The sequence below is a fragment of the Macrosteles quadrilineatus genome, unplaced genomic scaffold (assembly GCF_028750875.1).
Source record: "Macrosteles quadrilineatus isolate MER2022 unplaced genomic scaffold, UCM_ALF_1.0 Scaffold_2__2_contigs__length_208266976, whole genome shotgun sequence".
In the NCBI taxonomy this organism is placed as follows: Eukaryota; Metazoa; Arthropoda; class Insecta; order Hemiptera; family Cicadellidae; genus Macrosteles; species Macrosteles quadrilineatus.
The window spans coordinates 156,452,693-156,476,833 of NW_026542595.1; the positions used below are offsets into that span (position 1 = coordinate 156,452,693).

Consider the following 24,141-nt stretch of genomic DNA (forward strand, 5'->3'; position numbering starts at 1 on the left):
AGTCATGGGCCATTGGACCCAAAGTCTCGGAGGGTGCTTTTCTGACCAGTAGCATAGATATCACAAAGGATTTAATTGAAATACATCCCCAAACTATAACTAGTAAATCGAGAACCGAAGAAAAAATGCTTTGTTAAGTTTTATGGACCTACCAAGATTAGCATTTTATTTCTATTTCGTATTCCGTACTATTCAGTATGAAGAACGAAGAGCACAGCTGTTGAAAGTGTCAAATGAGCTAGTGAGGTTTACAACAACCCTGATGTCTTATACCCACTCACTATCTCACTATTAGGGTAGCTTGTGCTCGGTAAGAAAATGCTGTCGTATAAAACAAACTTTTTAAATTACAGACATACGTAAAAGAACGTTGACATCTCACCTCGTAAGCAGAGCCTAAGAACCTAAGAGTGAGGTGGAGTAAGACGCATTGTTCACAGTCAAACAATTAATGTCTGGTTTCCCAAAGTAAGTTTTGCGAAATAATGAAACAAGTTACGAGTTACAGCCGTGGTTCTCTGTTGCCCTTAGGGTTTCTTTAATCATACTCCTACTTGATTGACAATTGATTTAAAGGTGTATTGTAAATGTAAGCATAGGATTGTCACAGATTGCTAGCTAGCAGTTAAATAACCTTGGTCACAAGATGGAGACTCGAGACTCCCAAAAGGACGACCCAAAACTTTTTTGTAGATGGGTCTGTATTGCACAAAATCGGAAGCCAAGAATAAATTCTTTAATACTCTCCATATCCCCAATTAGATGGTCATATTAGCAAAAACCCAATAGATGTTAGACATTTAGTTTAACATTTTGTGCTGATGTGTGGTAGATGGTACAGCTTTGCAGGTGAAATTATGGTTGGTAAAATTATTGGTGATGTGGTTGTTTGCATGGTTAAGGACTGCTGGTTTGTCCTTGTAGCCTATTCAACATCTTGTTGGTGTCTCTGACTGTTCACCTAAGTGAGTGCAAAGCCTGTTGGTGGGCAAGAGAGCAAATCCTTTCAACTCAGAACTCTCCTATTGGGGTACCAAATCTAGGAACCCCTTAAATCTTAACTTCAAATTCTAGTTATGTGTCAATCCCAACATATGTCAATTCTTGACACCAATACCTGAAAAATTGATTCTCGATACCATTTTTTTTTTAGTTTTACTGAATATTCTAAATGAAAAAAACTATTTTTGAGGTAATGGAGTGTTTTCAAGTAAAGAAAAAATATAATGCAGCAATTATAAATTCTAACTAAACAATTCAAGTTTTTAAACCATTCTAAACAACAACTTTTAAACTAAACGTATCTTGTGCAAGGTAAGTGAAGATCTATCAAAAAGAAAATTTTATTATAACTAGAGGTATGCCAGCCTGATATTTTTAGTCAAGTGGAGCCGAGGTAATATCAAGAATATCTCCTGCGGTCTTGGAGACATCATTGTTGTCTTCTGGGATCACTGCAAAATCCTGAATATCTTCCTCAGTCACGAAAACATTATCACTGTCGAGGCAAAATCTTAAATATCGCTCTGCAGTAACGGAAACATCATCGTCTCCCGCGATCACGGAAACATTATCAATGTCTCCCGAGATCGTGACAAAATCACGAATATCTCCCACAGTTATGTAGCATTATTATTGTCTTAGTCTTCAGCAATCGCGGAATAATTCATATAATATCTTGCAGTTGTATCATCATTATCTCCCCCAATCGCGGCAAAATTCTAATCATCTCACGCTGCCATGTGGACATCATTGTCTCCTGCAGTCACAGAAACAGTCTTGCGCAATCTTTGCAGAGGTCTCGGGGTATCGGAATCGACTTTATGATGATTGATTCTCAATACAGATGTCCAAGTATCGGTGGTATCGAGAATCAACAAGTGTCGAGAATCAACTAGTTCCTCCCAAAACCTTCTTTAAGCAGGCTCAACAACCAATGATTTAGTTACACTCCTTATATCGTGGTGACTTTGCATTCCTGAATAGTTAGCAGTACTGCATCCTACAACACCCTCTCCTTTCTTTGCAATTAATCAACATAATGGTCAGTGGCAATGAAATAGGCCTATTTCAATATGTATTTTACCTTGAGGAATCAGCCACTGAATACACAAGCATGCTCTTCCTATCAAAACCTGATCTACTTTGGGAGTTAGGTAGGCTATATTAGTTTCACCTCTGTTTGGTGCAGTCGAATACAACCAACACAAGTAGACTTCTCATCCCATGGTAAATTTTGAAACCCATTTTCGTATCTAGTTCATGTTGGTGACACTGATCGCTAGTGTTGACAAAATTTTGTTTCTATTATTTTAGAGTTAAAGGGAACAATCATTATTATCGATGATTTATTTTCGATATATCGATAGTTTTGTTTTACTTCACGATTGGTATTCCTTCTGTTTTAATATCTTCAAACGCATTTAAATTACAAATTAATAACTAACCTTGTCTAGGTAAAAATAATAGCCTATATATTGGATTAGGACATGAAACTATTCTAAACTAACCTAACATAACCAAACTTGCTGTATAGGCTAAGTTACCGTTTCAAAATTCCATTTGATAACAGAAAAGGCATATGGGGAATAGGCTATCAAACGGATTTTTGAAATGTTACAGCAAGTTTGGTTGGTTAGGTTAGTTTAGAACAGTTTCATTTCAATACCATTTTTTTTATTGTTTGTTGATACTGAACATATCGTACTTGTCAGCTGATATGTTTCAATTTGTTACTATCAATATATCGGATGGAAAACAAAACTATCGATATATCGAAAATAAATCATCGATAATAATGAATGTTCCCTTTAACAGGAAAGTACCCACATTTGTTACATGTTTTGTTACATATGTTATGTAATAGTATATTACGTTACTAGTCCTGAAAATAAGTGTTTACCGGACGAGTGTGGTCGTTCCCGTGCGAGACGAAGTCGAGTACGGGATTACCATACGAGTCCGGTACACACATTTTGGACGAGTTACGTACGATAGTTTACGCCATACTACTAAATCCGTACAAATCCTTATATATTTCCACCAACTAAAGGACTAAAAATCACTAGTCATAACGTTATGTTTTCGTTTATAACCACTCATTGCCACCTAAATACAGTATAATCAGCTGATTGGTGTCCGGTAAAACTCATTGCAGCACAGTAGTACGCAATGAAACCCCATTTGAATAAGCTGGCGGCAAACAGCTGTTTTCTGGACTAAATCCTTGCGTGGGAAGTTCATCAAAATAATGTAGTGTGGCGTAATAGCTATTGGGTCGCCGGATTTCTACCCCCGGATATTTACCCCCATGAAAAAATGCCTACGTCACTTTGACGTCACATGTATGGGGTAATTTTCCGGCCGCGAACTTTTAGGATGGATAAATTATTATTTATTCAATCAACTCGCATTTCACGGTTTACTTAACAGTTGTAATTAATCAAAATGCTAATAAACCTGACACCGGAACTTTACCCCCGGAAATCTACCCCCAGACATCTACCCCCGGACATCTACCCCCGGACATCTACCCCCAGACATGTACCCCCGGACATCTACCCCCGGATATCTACCCCCAGACATCTACCCCCGGAAATCTACCCCCAGAAATGTACCCCCAGTGGTCAAATCATAAATGTCCGACCACGGAATTCTACCCCCGGAAATCTACCCCCCGTGCTACACTACGTATCGGCCAATATTCATTGTTGTAGTTGATTTTAGTAATTGGTTTATAAAAATAATCAATGGCTCTTCGTTTAATAATTACCCTCTAATATCTAGTATTAAGCATGTGATATGTCGTTGTCTTGTTTAATGTCATCTATCTTCCCAATTCATTAAGCTGTAACTGATTTAGGTGTAATTTTTAAGCTTAAGATTCAGTGCAACGCAAATGGTAATTAAAATGATATTTTGATAAAGGGCTTCAAAAGTTTAACCCATAAGCATTTGATTTATTTTCAGACAGTGATTTAAATGGTTGACCAATTTTCACAGACACTAATAGCTAACAGCACATGTACGAGCGCAGATCGTGAAATTTTAAACATAACACTGAAGGAGGTTATTTCCGGATTACTAGTGGTAAAAAATGCAATTAAATGTTGATAAAAAGCCTGCCAGAGGTTGATTAATGAATTAATAATTTTTCACTATCAATTACCTTCTAGTAATACGAAATAGCATAATCCCTATGTCGTAGACACTATCCGGAGTTTTACATTGGCCAAAAAGTCTAGTTGCTTACACAAATAATTAATCGTAAAAAATAAAACATAAACATATTTTATGATTGGTTCTGGTTGTCAATGCTGGTTGTGAAATAACGGAGAATAATGTAAAAGAATAAAATTGGATATTTCGGGATAGGGAAGGTATTTTTACCTCATGGTTCTTTTGGGTTTACGAATTTATGTAAATGAAATTAGAGTTTAGTACGAACATTGCTCAAAATTATATATTTTTGGTCATTTTTACATTTCACACATTAAAGAAGCCAAAACAAGTCTTTATCTCAATTTCTGCTTTGTCTGTCAAGGCCCAGAAGGCATTTTACGTGGCCTTCTCCTCAAAACCTAGAGCATCGATCGTGATAGTCTTTTTGGATTCGGTGGATTGACACGAGTCTCTTAAGCCATTAAAATATGGCCTCACTACTTTTGAATTAAAATAAATTTTGTTCAAACCCCCAATTTTTTGCATTTTTGTCTAATTTACTCCTAATGTTTACCAGTAATTTATGAAATACTAATAATTTGTTTGGAGAATACGACATCTATGAAATAACGAACAGCTGTGAAAGGTGAAAAGTTGAAAAATTAAAAATGGTGGATATCAAAAAATGATATCCAAAAAAATAAAAAATAAAAAATAAAAATGATATATGGTGGGTCAAAAAGATAGTTTTTAACGCTTTTTTAACGTCTTTCTAATATAAAATTTACATGAAAGGCTTAGGGGTCAACCTTTTGAAGCCCTAATCAAAATATCCTTTTTAATTACCATTTTGCTCTGTGCAAGATCTTAAGCTTTAAAATGACACCTCAATCGTAACAATCGGCGAAATAGGTCGGGTGAAAAAGGACTGTTACAGCTTATTGAATTAGGAAAATAGATAATGTTAAACAAGACAATGACATATCGCCAACGATATAAACAACTCATGGTAGTTTTTACATCGTTGCATATCGCATGCTTTATACTGGATATTACAAGACAATGATTAACCGAAGAGCCGTTGATTTCCGAGGATAGAATTCCGGGGTCAGATATTTATGATTTAACCACTGGGGGTAGATGTCCGGGGGTAGATGTCTGGGGGTAGATGTCCGGGGGTAGATATCCGGGGGTAAATGTCTGGGGGTAGATATCCGGGGGTAAATGTCCGGGGGTAGATTTCCGGGGGTAGATGTCCGGGGGTAGATTTCCGTGCTATGGCAAATCACTTTATAATCAAACAATTACATGTTGATTATTCAATAATATATTGGGGGTAAATTTCCAGTCGCGGGCAGTTTCTCGACCGTGTATAGGCCCCGCCCCTCGTGACGTCAAAATGACGTAGGCGTTTTTTCATGGGGGTAAATATCCGGGGGTAGAAATCCGCTACCCCTAGCTATTTACCTTACAAGTGTAGTAAGAGCGTTTTTACATCACGCAGGTGAAGGTTGTGCAACGAGCGGAAGCGAGTTGCATAATTTACCTAAGTGATGTAAACACGCTCTTGCGTAACGTGTAACGTACAAGATTTTACCTGACCCGACATTATACAGGAGGTTACGAACAATATTAATAAACATCCATTTCACTCATCTTCTAACAGTAAACGTTCATTTACAAACAAAAAAAAGCTAGGTTAGGAAAATTCTTCAAAACATAACAATAAAATTCAAGAGCACAGCTGATTTCTAGCGTTGAACGTCTTTGGCTCCATAGAGGTATATTTTTTAAGTTAATCACTCAATGTTATTTAAATGGGTTTCATTACATCATCGAGTGAGTTTTTGATACTTTACATCACTCGAGAAGTAAGGAAGTTGTATACATCACGCTTGGGATAGGGAAGTTTAACATGGCGGGTTAGGTAAAATATAAAATTGGCTACAGAAAATGTTAAAATAAAGTTTAATGAATCTTAAAAGGATAAAGCATCAGTAATAATAAAAAACTTTGAAAAACAGGGAAAAAACCATAACAAGAACAAAGAATAATCAAGACTGCTTGGACTCACATTTTAGAGTTGAAAAATCCACATTCTGCAAAAACTCCTCGACTGAATAAAAAGCACGACTTTTAAGTCAATCTGACAATTTTGACCTATACAAATTAATGCTTTCCTGATTTCTAAAATATATTGGAAGTTTATTAAATAGTTTTATTTGCAAATAATTTATAACTTTTGATAAATCTTGTTAGCCTGGCTTGAGGAATATACAAATCTTTTGATTGTCTGGTGATATACCCATGGATTGAGTTGCAAGGAACAAATTTATTTAGATTCTCTTTAACGGAAACTAAATTGTTAAAAATAAAAATATTAGAGAGTGTCATGATTCTATTTTCAGCAAAAAAATGCTTTGTAACTAACCCTATCTGGAATTTAAAACATAATTTTGAGAGCCTTATTTTGCCATGTAAAGACGCTGTGAGCTCCTGAGCTATTACCCCACAGTATATTGCCATACAGCAAGTAAGTTTGAGTGAAATAAACTGTGGTAAACAAATAGAAGTGTTGGTTTAATAGGTTTAGAAACACAATTTTTAAGTTTTCTTATCAAACAACATACTCTTGACAATTTTGAAATGATATTATTGGTATGTATTTCCCAAGTGAGTTTAGAGTCTTTGGATATTCCAAGTAGTTTAACAGAAACAGCATTGTCTGCTTCAAAATCACGCAAAGTTAAACAAATTCTGTTTGATCAAGATTTATTTAAAGAAAATTACTTTCAAACCATAGCTTACCCAATTCAATGGCGTTTTCTATACAGTACTTTGGTTTGCAGAGTGAAAGTTGTCAGCTGATGAAATAAAGGTTGTGTCGTCAGCATATAAAATTGTTTTGTAAGGTATAGAGTTAGGCAAATCATTAACATAGAGGATAAACAAAACCGGACCCAGCACCGGCCCTTGAGGAACCCCAGCAATAAGGACCTCCTTAAAATTTGACCTATGTTTTCCTAAATTAACAAATTGTAGTCTTCCACAGAGGTATGATTTAAATTTAGTTCGTGTTCCACTATTCCATAAAATTCTAATTTCTACAAAAGAATCGTATGCAAGACCGAATCGAAGGCCTTACTGAGATCCAAAAGTGCCACACTAAGATACAATACAATACAATATTCTTTATTGTTAATTCGTTGAGAATTACAATAGTGTCAATACAATAGTGAATTGTACATGTTAATTTCCATAATTTTCATAACATTCCTTTATTGAGTAGAAGGTTCTTGCGGTTAGCCACTTCTTCAACTCCTGATGTAGCTTGTTGCCAGTCAGGTCTCTCAGGTAGTCAGGTAGATGGTTCCTCAGCTTGCAGCCGGTGTATGAAGGTTTTTTCTCCCAAAGAGTTGTTCGGTGAACTGGTAGTGCAAATTTGGAGCCATGACGGGTGTTGTAGGTCTTGGTTTCTTGGGGGGTTTATTTCATTCACATACTTTATGGTTTCAAGTATGTAGAGAGACACCACTGTGAGGATTCCTAGGTTTGCGAATGCTAGTCTGCAGGTCTGTGGTGGGACAAGGTTGGCGAGGGCTCTTATGGCTTTCTTTTGAAGGACAAGAATTTGATTCATATTTTTTGTTGAAGTTCCTCCCCACACTGTCAAGCCATATCTAAGATGCGACTCTACCAGTGCGAAGTAAGCTGTTTTGGCCACAGAGAGCCCGCCTATGTAGTTTATTCTTCTGACGACGACATATATTCCAGTACTGATTTTTTTGCTTAGGTGGTTGATGTGCTCTTTCCATGTTAGTTTGTTATCAAGGATAACACCGAGAAATTTTATGTGGTTTTCTATTGTTACATCCTCTAATCGAGGGACTATGTCTTTTTTCTTACTGAAATTCAGAGTTGTAGTTTTTGTGGGGTTTATTACTAAGTCATTGTTCTTTGAGTAGAGGATAGCTTTATTTTATTTAAGATCGATTTTGAATTAAGGTAAAGGCTTTGGGCTGTGTTGTCCTTGATCAAAATGGTTGTGTCATCTGCATACATGATTGCAACAGCATTTTCACTCTCAATTTGTCTGGGGAAGTCATTAGTCAATAAGATGAATAGAATCGGGCCTAATACAGAGCCTTGTGGAACTCCTCTTGTCAGCTTGCTTTTTGAAGATTTGAAACTTTCTGTGACTTCATTTGATGAGTTTTTCAGTTCCACGACTTGTGAACTTCCCGTTAGGTAGCTTTTGAACCATTCTAGCGCAGAGTTTCTTATACCGAGTCTTTTGAGTTTCTTGCATATTAGGTCGTGGCCCAGGCACTCATAAGCCTTACTGTAGATCTTAGATAACCACCAGATTCAAAACTTTCCCGGTTTGAAACCAAATTGGTTATTGTTTAAAATATTATTTAAGTTAAGAAAATCAAACATCTGGGCTTTAGCACAGGATTCAACTATTTTTGAAAACACTGGAACCATTGAAATTGGTCTATAATTTGAAATAAACTAACAATAAAATTGACAAAACAGGCTAATATAGCAATTATTGTCTTCAGCTGATCCATTAGGGTGAGAAATCTACCAATGGAGTACAGTAGACTCCCTCTTACCCAGACTCCTCGGGATCGAGGCCAGTCCGGATAACGGGTTTTCTGGTTAAACCGACATGACTAAAAACTCGTTTACTGTGATATTCAACTTAAATTTAGGAGAGCATAGTATTTAGACCCGTGATCACTGGTCTCAAATCTTTCCCACGAGAAGTCATTTCATTACCGCCCACTTCCTGCCGATATAGTCCGGTTAAACCAATGTGCTGATAACAATTTTCTAGTTCAAGAGATCTCACTTCCGCCCAGTGTAGTCCGGTAAGAGGGAGTCTACTGTATGTTGTTTTATCAATGGTAGTTCTTTGTGTTGGTATGTTAAAGCAAGGCCATGTTAATTAAATTATTATTGTTACCTTACAATATCCGTACAATACAGTCGCCGCCGGCCCGACCAAACGCGTGCACGCACCGTGACGGTACCAAAGTAAATGTTATGTGTTTTTCTACGTGTGTTCTATGTTTTATATTTTAAATTGATGACGAATCTGAGAAGAGGATACCTGAGGATGTGGCAGTCGCCACGAAACATGTAGTTGTTTACCTACCAACACTAAACGGATATTGTAAGGTAACAATAATAATTTAATTAATATAAAGCAATATCCAGAAGTAGGACAATGAATTCCAAGGCCATGTCCTTAGACAGACACACATGGGTGAAAGCTTGTATTTATTACACATTAAGCTACAATATGAAATCCTCGATATCATTCTCTATATTTTATTCATTGTAATTTTTATCTTTTCCTTCGTTCGTAAGGTAGGAATGTTTTTGATGAGAGCCCAACATACAGAGATAATGGATTTTACACCGTACAGCGTCCACAATGAGGCAGCTCCATTTTTAGTGACATTGGCTGGCTTTCCTTTTGGTATTATGATGACACAGCACAACATCCTTGTCTTAAAATATGCACAAAGATTAAAAGATCTATGTGATCAATCAACCCCTTTCTACTAACAGAACAACCTACAAATCATGCCATGGCCTACCAAACAACCTTACAACTTAAAAAGATTTAAGGAGGAAATAAAACAAAACAAAATCCATAATAAATCCTCAAATGAGTATATATTTATTTTTAGTGGCCATTCACAAATAAATTAGATACCTAACATTAAGGACAAAATGCAAAACAGGAGAAAAGGTATAAAAAACAATCAGTCATTGGTAAACAAGACATATCGATTTATTTACTTAAATATTTTGCCCTGGTTGAATTCCCGGCCAGCCTTATCTTTGCCTGTCCATGAGAAGTATTGTTGGACGAGTTGCTTGGTGTCTGCTGAGGTAGCGTCCAGCTTCTTCCAGTCATACGACTCAAAGTCAATTTGCCAGTCAGGGCTCAACTAAAACAGAAGGGATTGTTTAACATTTTGTCAAGCGGATTTTTCTATGTTTGAAGTTCTGTATTTGTAATTTGTAATGGTGAGCAGGCCTAGTTGATGTTCTGAGAAAATACTGCAGGCCAAGAATAGATCATGATACAAGGCTAGAGAAATAGAATTGTCAAACTATGAGTAAAGTTACAATGGGGGTGAGTTAGAATGAAGGGATTAAAGAGTCCTTGGAGGCTAGCGTCCATCTTGGATGGTTTTGAACAGCCAAAAGGGTTATAATTTAACTATCTAGGGCAATGTAAGATAAGAAATTTTTATGTAGTTTTGAATTGTTTTCCTTGGGAGTCCAGGGAAGTTAACGGCCATCCTGGATTTGCCCGCTAAAAGGTTAATGATAGTTTTAAAAAGCCGCTGAAGAATTATTTACCATCTCAAAGTATTTTTTCAAACACCAAAGTTATTGTAATTTTAATATTATATAAGATACTGAAGGATTACAAATTTTCTTTGTAGTTTTTTTAGTTAAAACGTCTAGGCTCCAAGGACTCGTTAATACAACCTGGGAGGGAGAGTAGAAATAGAAAATGCAAGAAGAGAGAATTCCTTAAAAATACATTATTGGTGATATATGGAAGTAAACAAATGGGGTGGATTGAAGAGGGACGTGGGTAAGAGATGAGCGAGCAGATGGAGGAAGAGGAATTGAGAGGCATAGAAGACAGAGGTCAACCCCTAGACCTCGAATAGTAGGGGTCTATGTATTATCTCTTGCGGTTAGTAATAGGTATCAAATATTTTTACAATTATCTTTGGGTATATGGAATCTAATCATGTGTCACTACAAATTAGTTAACTGTCAAACAGGAGATAGAAATTAAAAGAAAATGGTTATGGGACAGTTTGTGGACTATTTTCCCTCATTTTGTAGAACGGCTGAACACAAAAATATTAATTGAAACTTTTAAAACAATAGAAGAGTTTTTATTCTAGACTACCTCTATATAAGAGACAGATTTTTATTGGATTTTTAATTTAATAAATCTTAAAAGAAACTGACAAGAGAAGATCAATAATTACCTCAAATGCGAGACCCTGGCCTCTCCAGACCCAGATTCCTGAGATGGTGCTGTCATCATCTTTTCCAAACAGACAGACCGAGGCAAAGGCCTGCTTCCTCATCTTGTCTAATCTCTGGAACATACCTGCAGAAAACATATCATGTCGATAAATCTCTCATGTTTTTATAAACATTTTATAAATATACCATAGTATATGGAGAAAGTAGCCTATTGTTTTTGTCAAAAGTTTTTGGGTTTTAGTTTTGTGTGGATATATCCGTTTTGGGCCCCCCCTGGACCCAAAAAAGTGGTTTTCAAAGTGATGTCTGTGTGTGTGGATGTGTACAGAGCTACAGACCACACTTGTGTCTTCGATTTTGATGAAATTTGGTATGTAGGTACTAAATCCATGGTATCTCCAGGTGTTTTTTTATCACTTTTTAAATATTTTGATTTTTAATGGTGATTTTCCCATAAAACCCATAAAATAACGGGGAAAAAACGGATTTTCTCAAAAACGGCCAGAACGATTTTGATAAAAACTTTAGTATGTTATAGCCTTTTAAATTTTGAACAAAATTGTATCACTTCCATAGCTGTAAAAATTATTGTTCAAAAGTTATTGTAAAGTATGCTATTTCCCATAAAAAAAACCCTCACAAAATAAGGAAAAATCGGATTTTTGAAAAAGTGCCGGTTTTGATTAAAATTCGTATGTTATGGCATTGACTATATAACACTACTAGATTGAAGACTATGCGGGAGGACGCGTGAACAGGAAATTTCTACAATGTACTGTGTTGTGCACGGTGGATGCACGTAGTACTGACCCCTCTACTTAGATCGCAGCACCGTCACCACGAAGTTCATGGAACCGTCGCCTGGCGCGCTGCAGTTGCTGCCAACTGGACTGGACTGAGCTTAGCGGCGGACTAGACTAGACTAAACTGTTGGACTAGACTCGGCGATGCGGAGCGGAGTGAACGATTGCCCGCGCTCGCGATGTACTCGGCGGCGGCGGTGCAGCTGTGTGAATGAGATGTAGGTCATTGCTCCTGATGTAGTAGGCTACTGCTGCGCGCGCGATACCGCGTTTTGTTTACTCATTTGCACGTACCGTCCGTATGCTTGGTACGGTACGAGTTTATTCAGGAGGGTATAGCAAATCTTTGACAACTTATTTTTAATTTCTCCCCATATTAGTTAGTACATGGATAAAGTATTGTTTACCCCAAAATTTTCGAGTATGAGTTTTGAGTGGATATATCCACTAAATTCATGTCTGAAATCACCGAACGATTTTGAAAAAAATAGTACTGTAGTATGTTGTAACTTAGAACAAAATAGTACAACTCCAATTTCTGTAAAAATTACGGTTAAAATTCCATTGTAAATTATGGTATTTCAACAAAATATCCCTTAATACAAGAACAAATTTTAATTTCTAAAGAAAACCCCTGTTTTGATTGAATTAAGTACTCGTATGTGATAATCCTTTTTAGCGAATTTCCCTATAGGGAAGTAGCTATTACCGTAGGTCTCATGGTAAGACTTAGGCCCGGGACCGATTTACTTTTTCATTTTGATGTCCCCAGAGGCCAAAAACACCATTCGTTCAAATTTTTATATATGTATATATATATATATATATATATATAGATTTATATATATATGTGTCCGTGAACACGATAACTTGAGTAATTTTTATCCGATTTTGATGAAATTTGGTTTGAAGGTGTAAGGCGGGATAAACTTGAATGAGTTCGCGATCCAGCATGATCGGACCATGGGAACAGGATTTTATAGGGGGTTTTATGGGGTAAAAATTGGTTTTTCTCACTTTTGACCCTCAAAACACAAAATTTTCAAATTTTTCTCTAAACCTTCTTAAAGAGCTTAAAAAAACAAACAATTCAGTATATCAAAGTGTTTTTGTACGGTTATTGGTTACGGAGAAAACTAAAACAAAATTTAAATTTAAAATTCCCATGTTATTCTTATGGAGAATATTGTAAAATGTTGTAGTTTGCTTGTTTATGGATATCTTTTGATCAAACTTGGCAAATATATTCATTTTATACTAAGCAATAATTGTTTTACTTAAAACACACACTTTATTAGTTTCCTTGTAGCAGCAAACCTAGGTACTCGTTAAACCTAATGTTATTTAAATAGATCAATTGAAAATCAATTCAGCCAAATGGAAATTCGCTTAGACGGCAGGTTTGCTGCGGCGGGGGTATTATTCTTAACAACATCTAGTGCAGCCCCATATTCCGGTAAAAACTACGGTTCAAAAGTTCTTGAAACTTATGTTATTTTCCCATAAAACTATGACAAAACCGAGAAATGGATTTTTGAAAAAGAAAAATCAATTCTGATTGAAATTCTTCTGTGATGGTCCTTATAATTCTAAAGCAAATAGTGCAAAATGTATTCATTCTAAAAATGATCATCGTAAAAATCTTTAACAATAACAACGCTTAGTGAAGGTTAGTAATTTCTTTACTCCAAACACATAATCGAAAGATAAAATTGAATTAACAGAAAAATGATTTCTTATTTGCTTATGTACAGTACAAAGAAAACTTGTTGAGTCCAAACTGTTGTTTGGATCTCCCAGACTGTAAAACACCCCCGCTGCATAGTCAATGCCTACAGGGACGTGACCGCGAGGATATCTCGGCTTTTGTAAGCTGGGGTACGGTGAAAGTGTACGATCCCTCGTTTATGACCCTATGATTTAGCAAATGAAGACCCCACATCGGCAGCTACAGACAACCCAATGTATAAAAATATAAAACACCCTGGTCAAAAATTTTGTTCTGCTGCATACAAATAAATGTTTTTTTAATGCGTTAAAAGAAAATATACTCCTGCATACGCTGGGGTTCTCGTTATCTGGTTTGAAAAATAATGTGACAAATCTGCATTGCAAAATAATTCAGGCATTTTGCATTACACTTTTTACAAAGTGATGTGATACTTAAATTGAAATAGTGGTAAATGAAATTTAAAAAAATTGTGTAAAAATAGTATTTATTACGTATAACCATGAATATAATGAGTGTAAATAGTAATGAAAAAGTATAAATAATAACATGCACAAAGAACAAAGCACATATCTACAGTTAATAAAGAATAATTTAAATCGCGAATATAGTTTATATTGTAGACGATTTTTTATATTTTAGGCACTGAGGAGGTTAGTTGAATTGGCTTATAGTTTTTAAATAATTATATTAAAAATACTATGCATTTGTGTTTATTTAATTAAATTAAATGTGTTACCTAAAATGAAATATGTGAATCATTTTTTAAATAAAGCCCATAAAGTTTAATACTTATACTGTACCTCTGAAAGATAACTGAGACTTATAAAAAACAAAAAAAAAAAAAAAACAAATACAGGTCTTGCCGCGGTAAGAAAACGTAAAGTACAAATTATTGGATGTGTTTAGATGTGTGTTAAAACTTTAAAAGTAAACAAATTTTACTTAATAGCGTAGTTTTTCAAAGTGCATTCATTGAGATATAGTACGATATAAGTTGTATTTCAATATAATATTACAAGAAGTAACATTATCAACACAATTATTGTTAATTGGCCACAATCACATAACATACATTCATATCACATAACATAATTCTATCTCTGAAATCACCAAACAAAGGATATTGTTTAGGTAATGAACTTCAATTATGTATGAAACACACTTGTGATATAATAAATCACCATGTTGGGGGTGAAGGTCGTTTGTAATTAATTGTTTGTAATATATTCCCGCTGGTAAAAAATTCAAATACCCATTTTGGTTATTTTTTCCCATTGATTTGTGAACATTTATAAACATATAGTATTATAAAAGGCTGTGTATTTTGAAGGCTATTTCAATTATACGTTAAGCAGTGTAAATTTGATATCACAATATCAAAATCGTCCAAAACACAGAAACTTTGTACAGGTCCCTACTGGTTTCGTAAACAAATATTCACAAGACTATTGTTACACCATTATTATTATTTGAACTTCATCAATGTTTCTTGTGTTTTGGGATACTCAACGTTTCTGGAGTTGGATCAACTCCTACCGTTTAAAGTAATAATAATTAACATTTAGCTTGCAGTATTATTTTTTTTTAAAGTCCGTATAATAATAGTAACACGTTTTAGAACCAAATTAATTATGATATTTTCCCCACTACACAGTTTTAATAGACTTTCCACGTACGACATTTGTCCAAGTAAGGGTAGTTAATAAACCTAAAACGTTCATAGGTCTTCATATTGACTACATCGGTTTAACATTTTTAGCGGTTGCAAAAAATGGATGTGATATAGTGGAGACTGACTCTCACCACCACGTTTTATAATACTGTAGTATAGATACATATTTTTTAATGAGAAAGGATAGAGTTCTGGTCTCTGGGGACATCGAAACGAAAAAGTAAATCGATCACAGGCTGAGCCCTATGGCGATAGTTTATTATAAATATAAAATTGGCCGATAACGGAACTAAAGGACGTGTAACAGTTATATCACACTTATAAATTAAAACTGAGGCTTACCATAGGCCTATCAAATATTTAACCCCGTTTTACAGCAGCAATGTCTCATATAGGGTGCGCCAAAATAACCTGACGTTTTTTAATACTAAATAACTCAAGAACAAAATAAAATTTTATGTATTAAATAATGTTATATTGTACGCACTACTATGCCATTTTCATTTATGAAAAATTATACCTCTTAGGTGATGACATTCTCCTAAACGCAGGCTTCCCATTTATTTTTTGCATATTCGCGGTCACCTTCGCCTGAGGAATAGAAGCAATCTCTTCCCGGACCCACTGCTTGAGTTCAGGGATGGTTCGAAATTTTGAAACAAACACTTTGCTTTTTAAGTATCCGCACAGCCAAAAGTCACACGAAATTAGTCTGGGGAACGAGCTGACCACGGCACATCACCAAACCAAAAGATCACTTTACCGGTTAAGAGTTCACGCAAACTGTCATTGAATAATTGTCTGTATGACAAGTTGCACCGTCCTGTTGAAACCATGGTTGGTCATGGTCATGTCTATCCCTCCTAACATTCTTAGTTGTGGAACCAAAAAGACCCTCAATATTTCAACATAGCGTTCCGAGTATACAGTGACGGTGTTTTCCCTTTCGTCTTCAAAAAAATATGGTCCGATGACTCCAAACCGTGCCACACCACACTAGACTAGACACACTAGATTCGAAGAAGTGATGTTTCGACAAACATACCCTAAAAATGGCATAACATAAGCAATCGTTCATTACAACAATGAGGTCTCTAGATTGTATAACAGCTGACTTATTACAAAACAGAAACCGTCAGGTTTTTTTGGCGCACCCTTTATTACTGACACATCAACTGGTGCCTTTTTCCCTATAGCAGACAGATGTTGTAAATCATAGTGTAGCCTAGGGGTTGTCGGGTATTGTGTGAAGGCAATGCCCTTACCCGAACCGAACGAACGCTCTGCCACCCCCCATGTTCTGTCATTTCACTTTCTCTTTTTCTCTGAGCACATTTTGCAGTTTTTATTTGCTTTGGGCGTTTTGTGTGGTCGTTATTTTAAGCTCGTTCACTAGTTTCAAAGTGTTAGGTGGATGTATCCTACTATACTTACTAGATTAAAATTTAATTGTGATATGTGGATAAATCAATTTATTTATTTATTGATAAAATATCACAATTTCTCAATTCCAATTAAATATTTATTATAAATTCTTACAACAAAACATTTACAACATGACGCGTTTGATTACGCAAATTTGTATTTAAGTTATTCTCATCGGCGTTTTAAATGTGATTAGATAGGAAATTCATACATATCTACAGGACATCTTTTTTATCAATCAAATTCACTAACCACTAAAATATCACGATAAATATTAGGATACGAGTCCCTGTCTAATATCTCAGATTCTTAGCGAAGCAGTTAAATTAATGATCAGTCGCGCTTCAATTCTAACAACACGAATTCGAGGCGAGCGGGGAGCGGATGTGCAGTTCCGGCAAGTCACGTGGGCGCGGGTAGCATGGCTCAGCTGTCGGCTGTCTGTTCATTGCGTTGTAACAGCAGACAGCACTATGTTTTCATTGCCCGCCACATCGTGGCAGCACCTACTGGTCAGTGACGTCAGCGCTATGATCGCCCCTTCCCGCCAGAGTGTGCTGATTGCTTGTTCACAACCAAATGCATGGGGTTTTCAATCTAGTAGTGTTATATAGTCAATGGTTATGGTCCTTATAGTTCTAAACAGTTAGTGCAAACCACTATTGCTGTAAAATTTACAGTTTAAAAGTTATTGTGACTTTTGTGATTTTTCCTATAAAATATCATAGATCAACTCCCACTGCCAACCCATGATAAAGGTTGTTGACAAGCTAATGAGAGAAAGTATGTGTCTGATACCGTTTACTTTATTAGGTTGAAGACACTTTTTAGAGGTCCAGTACTGTTGAGCCACTTTCTTTATAACAGTCAAACTCTCTTTATTGCAGTTTTAAATGAGAATTGTTATTTGAAAGCTGATAACCTTTATAAGTTGTATTACCTGACAGATTGTTAACAGACAAAATTTTTTTATAAATGGATTTTAAGGTAAAAGGGTAAGTGCATTATTAGTTTTGGCCTCGGAAACAAGCTTTGAACACTATTAAATAGGGGTGGCCGGAATTTTATCCCCCTGGAATTTTACCCCCTGGGCAAAGCTGACGTCACTATGACGTAGTAACCTGAGTGGCCAAAAGTTAGTTCGCGGCCGGAATTTTACCCCCACGGATTTGGAAGTCTAATGAAAAAACATTTCATTATTTAGTAGCCTATCTTTATTTATTTGTTTTGTAAAGAAATGTTTGAAACAATTATCATTCAGTTGATTGTTTATACGTCATAATATTAACTAGTGACGGTCGGATCCGGATATCGGACTGATCCGAGCTAGAACCGGCACCGGATCGGATCCAAAAAATTCCGGTTCTTGGGCTGGATCCGGTTTTGATGGATCCGATTTTTTCAAATTTTTTCAAAAGCTGTCTGTATCACTGTACAACCCCGATTTTTTCACCAACACAAAGCTGTCTGTATCACTGTACAACACCGATTTTTTTACTAACACAAAGCTGTCTGTATCACTCTACAACCCCGAATGTTTTTACTAGCACAAAGCTGTCTGTATCACTGTACAACCCCGATTTGTTTACTAAACATAAAGCTGTCTGTATCACTGTACAACACCGATTTTTTTACAAACACAAAGCTGTCTGTATCACTGTACAACACCGATTTTTTACTAACACAAAAAGCTGTCTGTATCACTGTACAACACCGATTTTTTAACTAACACAAAGCTGTCTGTATCACTGTACAACCCCGATTTTTTACTAAGACAAAAAGCTGTCTGTATCACTGTGCAACCATGAGTTTTTACTAACACAAAAAGCTGTCTGTATCACTGTACAACACCGATTTTTGAACTAACACAAAGCTGTCTGTATCACTGTACAACCCCGATTTTTTTACTAAGACACAAAGCTGTCTGTATCACTGTACAACACCGATTTTTTTAACTAACACAAAGCTATCTGTATCACTGTACAACCCCGATTTTACTAAGACAAAAAGCTGTCTGTATCACTGTGCAACCCCGAATGTTTTTACTAGCACAAAGCTGTATGTATCACTGTACAACCCCGATTTTTTTACCAACACAAAGCTGTCTGTATCACTGTACAACACCGATTTTTTTACTAACACAAAGCTGTCTGTATCACCGTACAACCCCGAATGTTTTTACTAGCACAAAGCTGTCTGTATCACTGTACAACCCCGATTTGTTTACTAAACATAAAGCTGTCTGTATCACTGTACAACACCGATTTTTTTACTAACACAAAGCTGTCTGTATCACTGTACAACACCGATTTTTTACTAACACAAAAAGCTGTCTGTATCACTGTACAACACCGATTTTTTAACTAACACAAAGCTGTCTGTATCACTGTACAACCCCGATTTTTTACTAAGACAAAAAGCTGTCTGTATCACTGTGCAACCATGAGTTTTTTACTAACACAAAAAGCTGTCTGTATCACTGTACAACACCGATTTTTGAACTAACACAAAGCTGTCTGTATCACTGTACAACCCCGATTTTTTTACTAAGACACAAAGCTGTCTGTATCACTCTACAACCCCGAATGTTTTTACTAGCACAAAGCTGTCTGTATCACTGTACAACCCCGATTTGTTTACTAAACATAAAGCTGTCTGTATCACTGTACAACACCATTTTTTTTAACTAACACAAAGCTGTCTGTATCACTGTACAACCCCGATTTTACTAAGACAAAAAGCTGTCTGTATCACTGTGCAACCCCGAATGTTTTTACTAGCACAAAGCTGTCTGTATCACTCTACAACCCCGAATGTTTTTACTAGCACAAAGCTGTCTGTATCACTCTACAACCCCGAATGTTTTTACTAGCACAAAGCTGTCTGTATCACTCTACAACCCCGAATGTTTTTACTAACACAAAGCTGTCTGTATCACCGTACAACCCCGAATGTTTTTAACTAGCACAAAGCTGTCTGTATCACTGTACAACCCCGATTTGTTTACTAAACACAAAGCTGTCTGTATCACTGTACAACCCCGATTTTTTTACCAACACAAAGCTATCTGTATCACTGTACAACACCGATTTGTTTACTAGCACAAAGCTGTCTGTATCACTCTACAACACCGATTTTTTACTAACACAAAAAGCTGTATGTATCACTCTACAACACCCCGATTTTTTACCAACACAAATCTGTCTGTATCACTGTACAACCCCGATTTTTCCTGATTTTTTTACTAACACAAAGCTGTCTGTATCCATGTACAAGACCGTTTTTCCCCGAGTGTTTGTCTCTTGATGCAAAAAACTTATTTGGTAAGGCCATGTCTCGATGTTTGTATCTAGATGCAAATAACTTGTATGGCAAGGCTATGTCTCAGTGTTTGCCTCTTGATGCAAATAACTTGGCAAGGCCATGTCTCAGCGTTTGCCTCTTGATGCAAATAACTTATATGGCAAGGCCATGTCTCAGTGTTTGTCTCTTGATGCAAATAACTTATATGGCAAGGCCATGTCTCAGTGTTTGTCTCTTGATGCAAATAACTTATATGGCAAGGCCATGTCTCAGTGTTTGTCTCTTGATGCAAATAACTTATATGGCAAGGCCATGTCTCAGTGTTTGTCTTTTGATGCAAATAACTTATAAGGCAAGGCTATGACTCAGTGTTATTCTTTTGATGCAAATAACTTACATGGCAAGGCCATGACTCAGTATTTGTCTCTTGATGCAAATAACTTATAATGGCAAGGTTATGACTCAGTGTTTGTCTTATGATGCAAATAACTTATATGGCAAGACTATGTCTCAAGTGTTTGTCTCTTAATTCAAATAACTTATATGGCAAGGTCATGTCTTAGTGTTTGTCTCTTTGTGCAAATAACTTATATGGCAAGGCCATGTGTCAGTGTTTGTCTCTTGATAAATAACATATATGGCAATGGCATGTATCTTTCCGAACTGAATCCGACCCGATTTTTCGGATATCTTCACACCTCTAGTTTTTAGTTTTATACCTGGATGATAAGCTAACGGCCTATAATTTCGTCTCTAAAATATCCCGTTAGTATTTTAATCTCACCCGATGCTTCGTGATAAAAAATAATAAAAGTATGATTTAAATTGGCATTCTGTTAATTACGTTTTTTTTTAACCCGCCCTTATGACAGTGTGTATCTGGATCCGGATCTGGTACCGACATTTTCTTGGATCCGCCCATCACTAATATTAACCAACCGTTGGCTTCAAAGATCGAATCCTAATACTAGAATCTCAAAATTAAAATGAAAAACCTGTTTGATTAGTTAATGTTACAAATAAATTAATATAGGCTACTTAATAATAAAATGATTACTATTATATTAAAACAGAATGAAGATAATTAATCATTCCCACTAATTTATATATCTGGCCAGGGGGTAAAATTCCGGGGGTAAAAATCCGGGCCGTACACTCTAGGTTTTTATAATTTGACGTGTTCTGATTAAATTCACAACCATGAAAATATATGTTGAATTCCGCGTCTAATCCATTGAGCTGATGTCGCGAAACTCAAAAGTTTGCGGCTGGAATTTTACCCCTGGTTTGTGACGTCACGTTTACCCAGGGGGTAAAATCCCAGGGGGATAAAAATCCGCTACCCCTTAAAATGCATAATTTGTGGCCAGCCCCCTCATTGGTCTCATTAGGATATATTGTAATGTCGTTCATACCTGTAATTAAGTTACAGCTCATGTAGACCTTCTTGAGCTCTTCGGGGTACTTGTACTCTCCGTACCAGATGGAGTAGTTGTCCTTGTCAAACTTCTCCCAGAAGTAGGGGATGGATTTAGCTTCGTCTTCATTGGAGTAACACCTCTTGAAGTCGTCCATGTTGAAAGTGCTACGGATAAGCCATAAATATTAGCTTGCTGATTTCACACTGTTACCAGTTAATGTCATCGAATGGATAAATGATGACTGGTTTAGTTCTTGTGTTCTTTTGTGATTTTAAACTACTTTGTAGAGAATTGAAAACATGACTAAACAGAACACAGGCCTTGTTGATGTCAACCCACGTTTTTATTATTACAGATAGACTAGTTTCGGAGTCAGATGAAATTTAAACAAATACTGATTTATTAAGAAATTTTGATTATCAGATCTGTGGACGCAATGAATGAAGCTTATAACTAAAACTTACCTAGTAAGCTGAAATAATAAACATCAGATTGACAATAACCGTTGGTAACAAAATTATTGTAGCATGGCATCAATCCTTGAGATGAAATATTGTAATTAAATAATAGTTTTTAAAATCTAATCGAGCTTAAATACCACCACAAAGCCCCAACACCCACTCAGAAAATCCTTTATCCCATCACCATGTTAGTATATCAGTATGGATTTTCATCATTGTGGTACACATGCCATGCAGATAAGCTATAGAAGAAGCAATTTGTAAACTACTGTTTATTCTTTTTTAGTTTTTAACTAGAGACCACCAACAACCACTCTACAAAAGTGAACAACAGAAATAAGGAAGGGATTTTGGATGATTTGTGGAAGTATGCATACATTCAAAACTATTAATAAAAAATGAATAAATGCTAAAAATGTAATCTAGACTATGATAAACAACACGTTAGAATATTTCACTGACACCGACAGTGAAATATTCCAATGTTTTGTGTATAGAGTGTAATGTTTAGTGTCTCTTGGGCCAGTTTGGACTCTTTCCCATTAGGTTAAATCCTAAAAACCTATACACTTGTGCTCTATGTTACATCCTTAGTCTATGATAAAAGGAGGGAAAATTATCCAACTCTTGAATTAAATACAGTAGTTAAGCAACAAATCGTTTAACTTTGAAAAATGTTGGGTCTGGAGTTGATTTACGAGCTTACGTCAGAATTAGCATAGCTAAAGATCACTGTGCATAAACACTCACACAAGAGGTGTCAGAAATAGTTATCTCATCATTGTAAGCAATGGTTTTAAATATCTACAACAGACTGTTTTATAGAATTTTTCATTTAAACTCCCCTCCTTCCATTCACGCAGTAAGTGTTCGTGTGTAGTACAGATCTCTCTTTCTCTCTCTCTTAACCACTCTTATCAGAATTAGGATGAATCACTGTGCTTTAAGCACTCATATGAGATGTCGGAAATAGTTACTGTATATTATAATTACAAGTCTTCCAAGTGTTACTGGATGTAAAATGCCTACTTCATAAATTTAGTCTTAAGTATACTTTATCGGTGAGCTTATTAGCTGTTGTTTAACACTAAATTAATCGTAGAGTTTGACTTAGGTCCCATTATATTTCTTCCCATTGCAGTGAACCACCTAGTTTATCTAATTGGGTTTTTTCTCAACACAGTATAATGCACAGTTTATGTAAGTTACTAGGAGTTAGTTTTCAAGCTTACATCAGAATTAGCATGGCTGAACATCATTGTGCCTTAAGCACTCATAAGAGGTGTCAGAAGTAATTGTGTCATCATTGTAAGCCTTTTAAACATTGTTGTGCCACAGAAAATTATTTAATTTGTTGATAAGAAATATTGTTCTGTCAAAGATTGCAAATTTGTAGGGTTGGAACAAAATGCAAATAACAACAAAAAACCTAGAGTTATTTTTAGGGGTATTTAATTATTTTTGTAGTCAATAATCACAACGTAGGTCTGTACAACCCAGTTAGGTACTAATATGCTTCATGGAATTAGTTGGCAAGCTTACATCAGAATTAACATGGCTAAAGATCATTGTGCCTTTTAGCACTCATAAGAGGTGTCAGAAATAATTGTATCATCATTGTAAGCATTTTAAATGCTGCTGTGTTGCAAACTCTGTACAGTATAATTTCACCCACAGATAATTATTAACATGGTCAACAAAAATATTGTTCTGTTAACAATCCTCCCAACAGTGTTGTGTATGAAGGTAAAATTTTAACAAAAAGTAAATCTTAACAAGGTGAGTTAAACCTTTGAACAACCTTAACAAGAAACCTACAAGTTATTTTATTATTTGTGTAGTCAATTAATCACAACATGTTGTGTACAAGGCACAGATAGGTGTATGGAATGCTGTATGGAATTATTTAATTTACAAGCTTACATCAGAATTAGCATGGCTAAAAATCATTGTGCCTTTTAGCACTCATAAGAGGTGTCAGAAATAATTGTATCATCATTGTAAGCAGTTATTTACCAAGGATGTGTTCCAATTTCCCTTGATAAAGTATTGTGTTACATATATGAAAATGAACTCTGAACATATGATCCCAAACAAGGAACCTCTGTATGTCAAATTTAGTTTA

At 35.8% G+C, this 24,141-nt stretch overlaps 1 protein-coding gene across 2 annotated transcripts in view; it reads right to left on the minus strand.

The window, feature by feature from the left end:
* Positions 1–9,826: 9,826 nt before the first annotated feature.
* The window catches only part of LOC128985611 (elongation factor 1-gamma-like), a 47,113-nt gene continuing 32,798 nt past the window's right edge, over positions 9,827–24,141 (minus strand). For both annotated transcript variants that reach the window (XM_054405254.1, XM_054405253.1), the window contains 3 exons: positions 21,550–21,719; positions 11,199–11,323; positions 9,827–10,130 (listed from right to left, as the gene is read on the minus strand). In XM_054405254.1, coding sequence (XP_054261229.1) covers positions 9,975–10,130; positions 11,199–11,323; positions 21,550–21,719 — 451 coding nt within the window. In that variant the 3' untranslated portion in view covers positions 9,827–9,974. The remainder of the gene's footprint in view (positions 10,131–11,198; positions 11,324–21,549; positions 21,720–24,141) is intronic.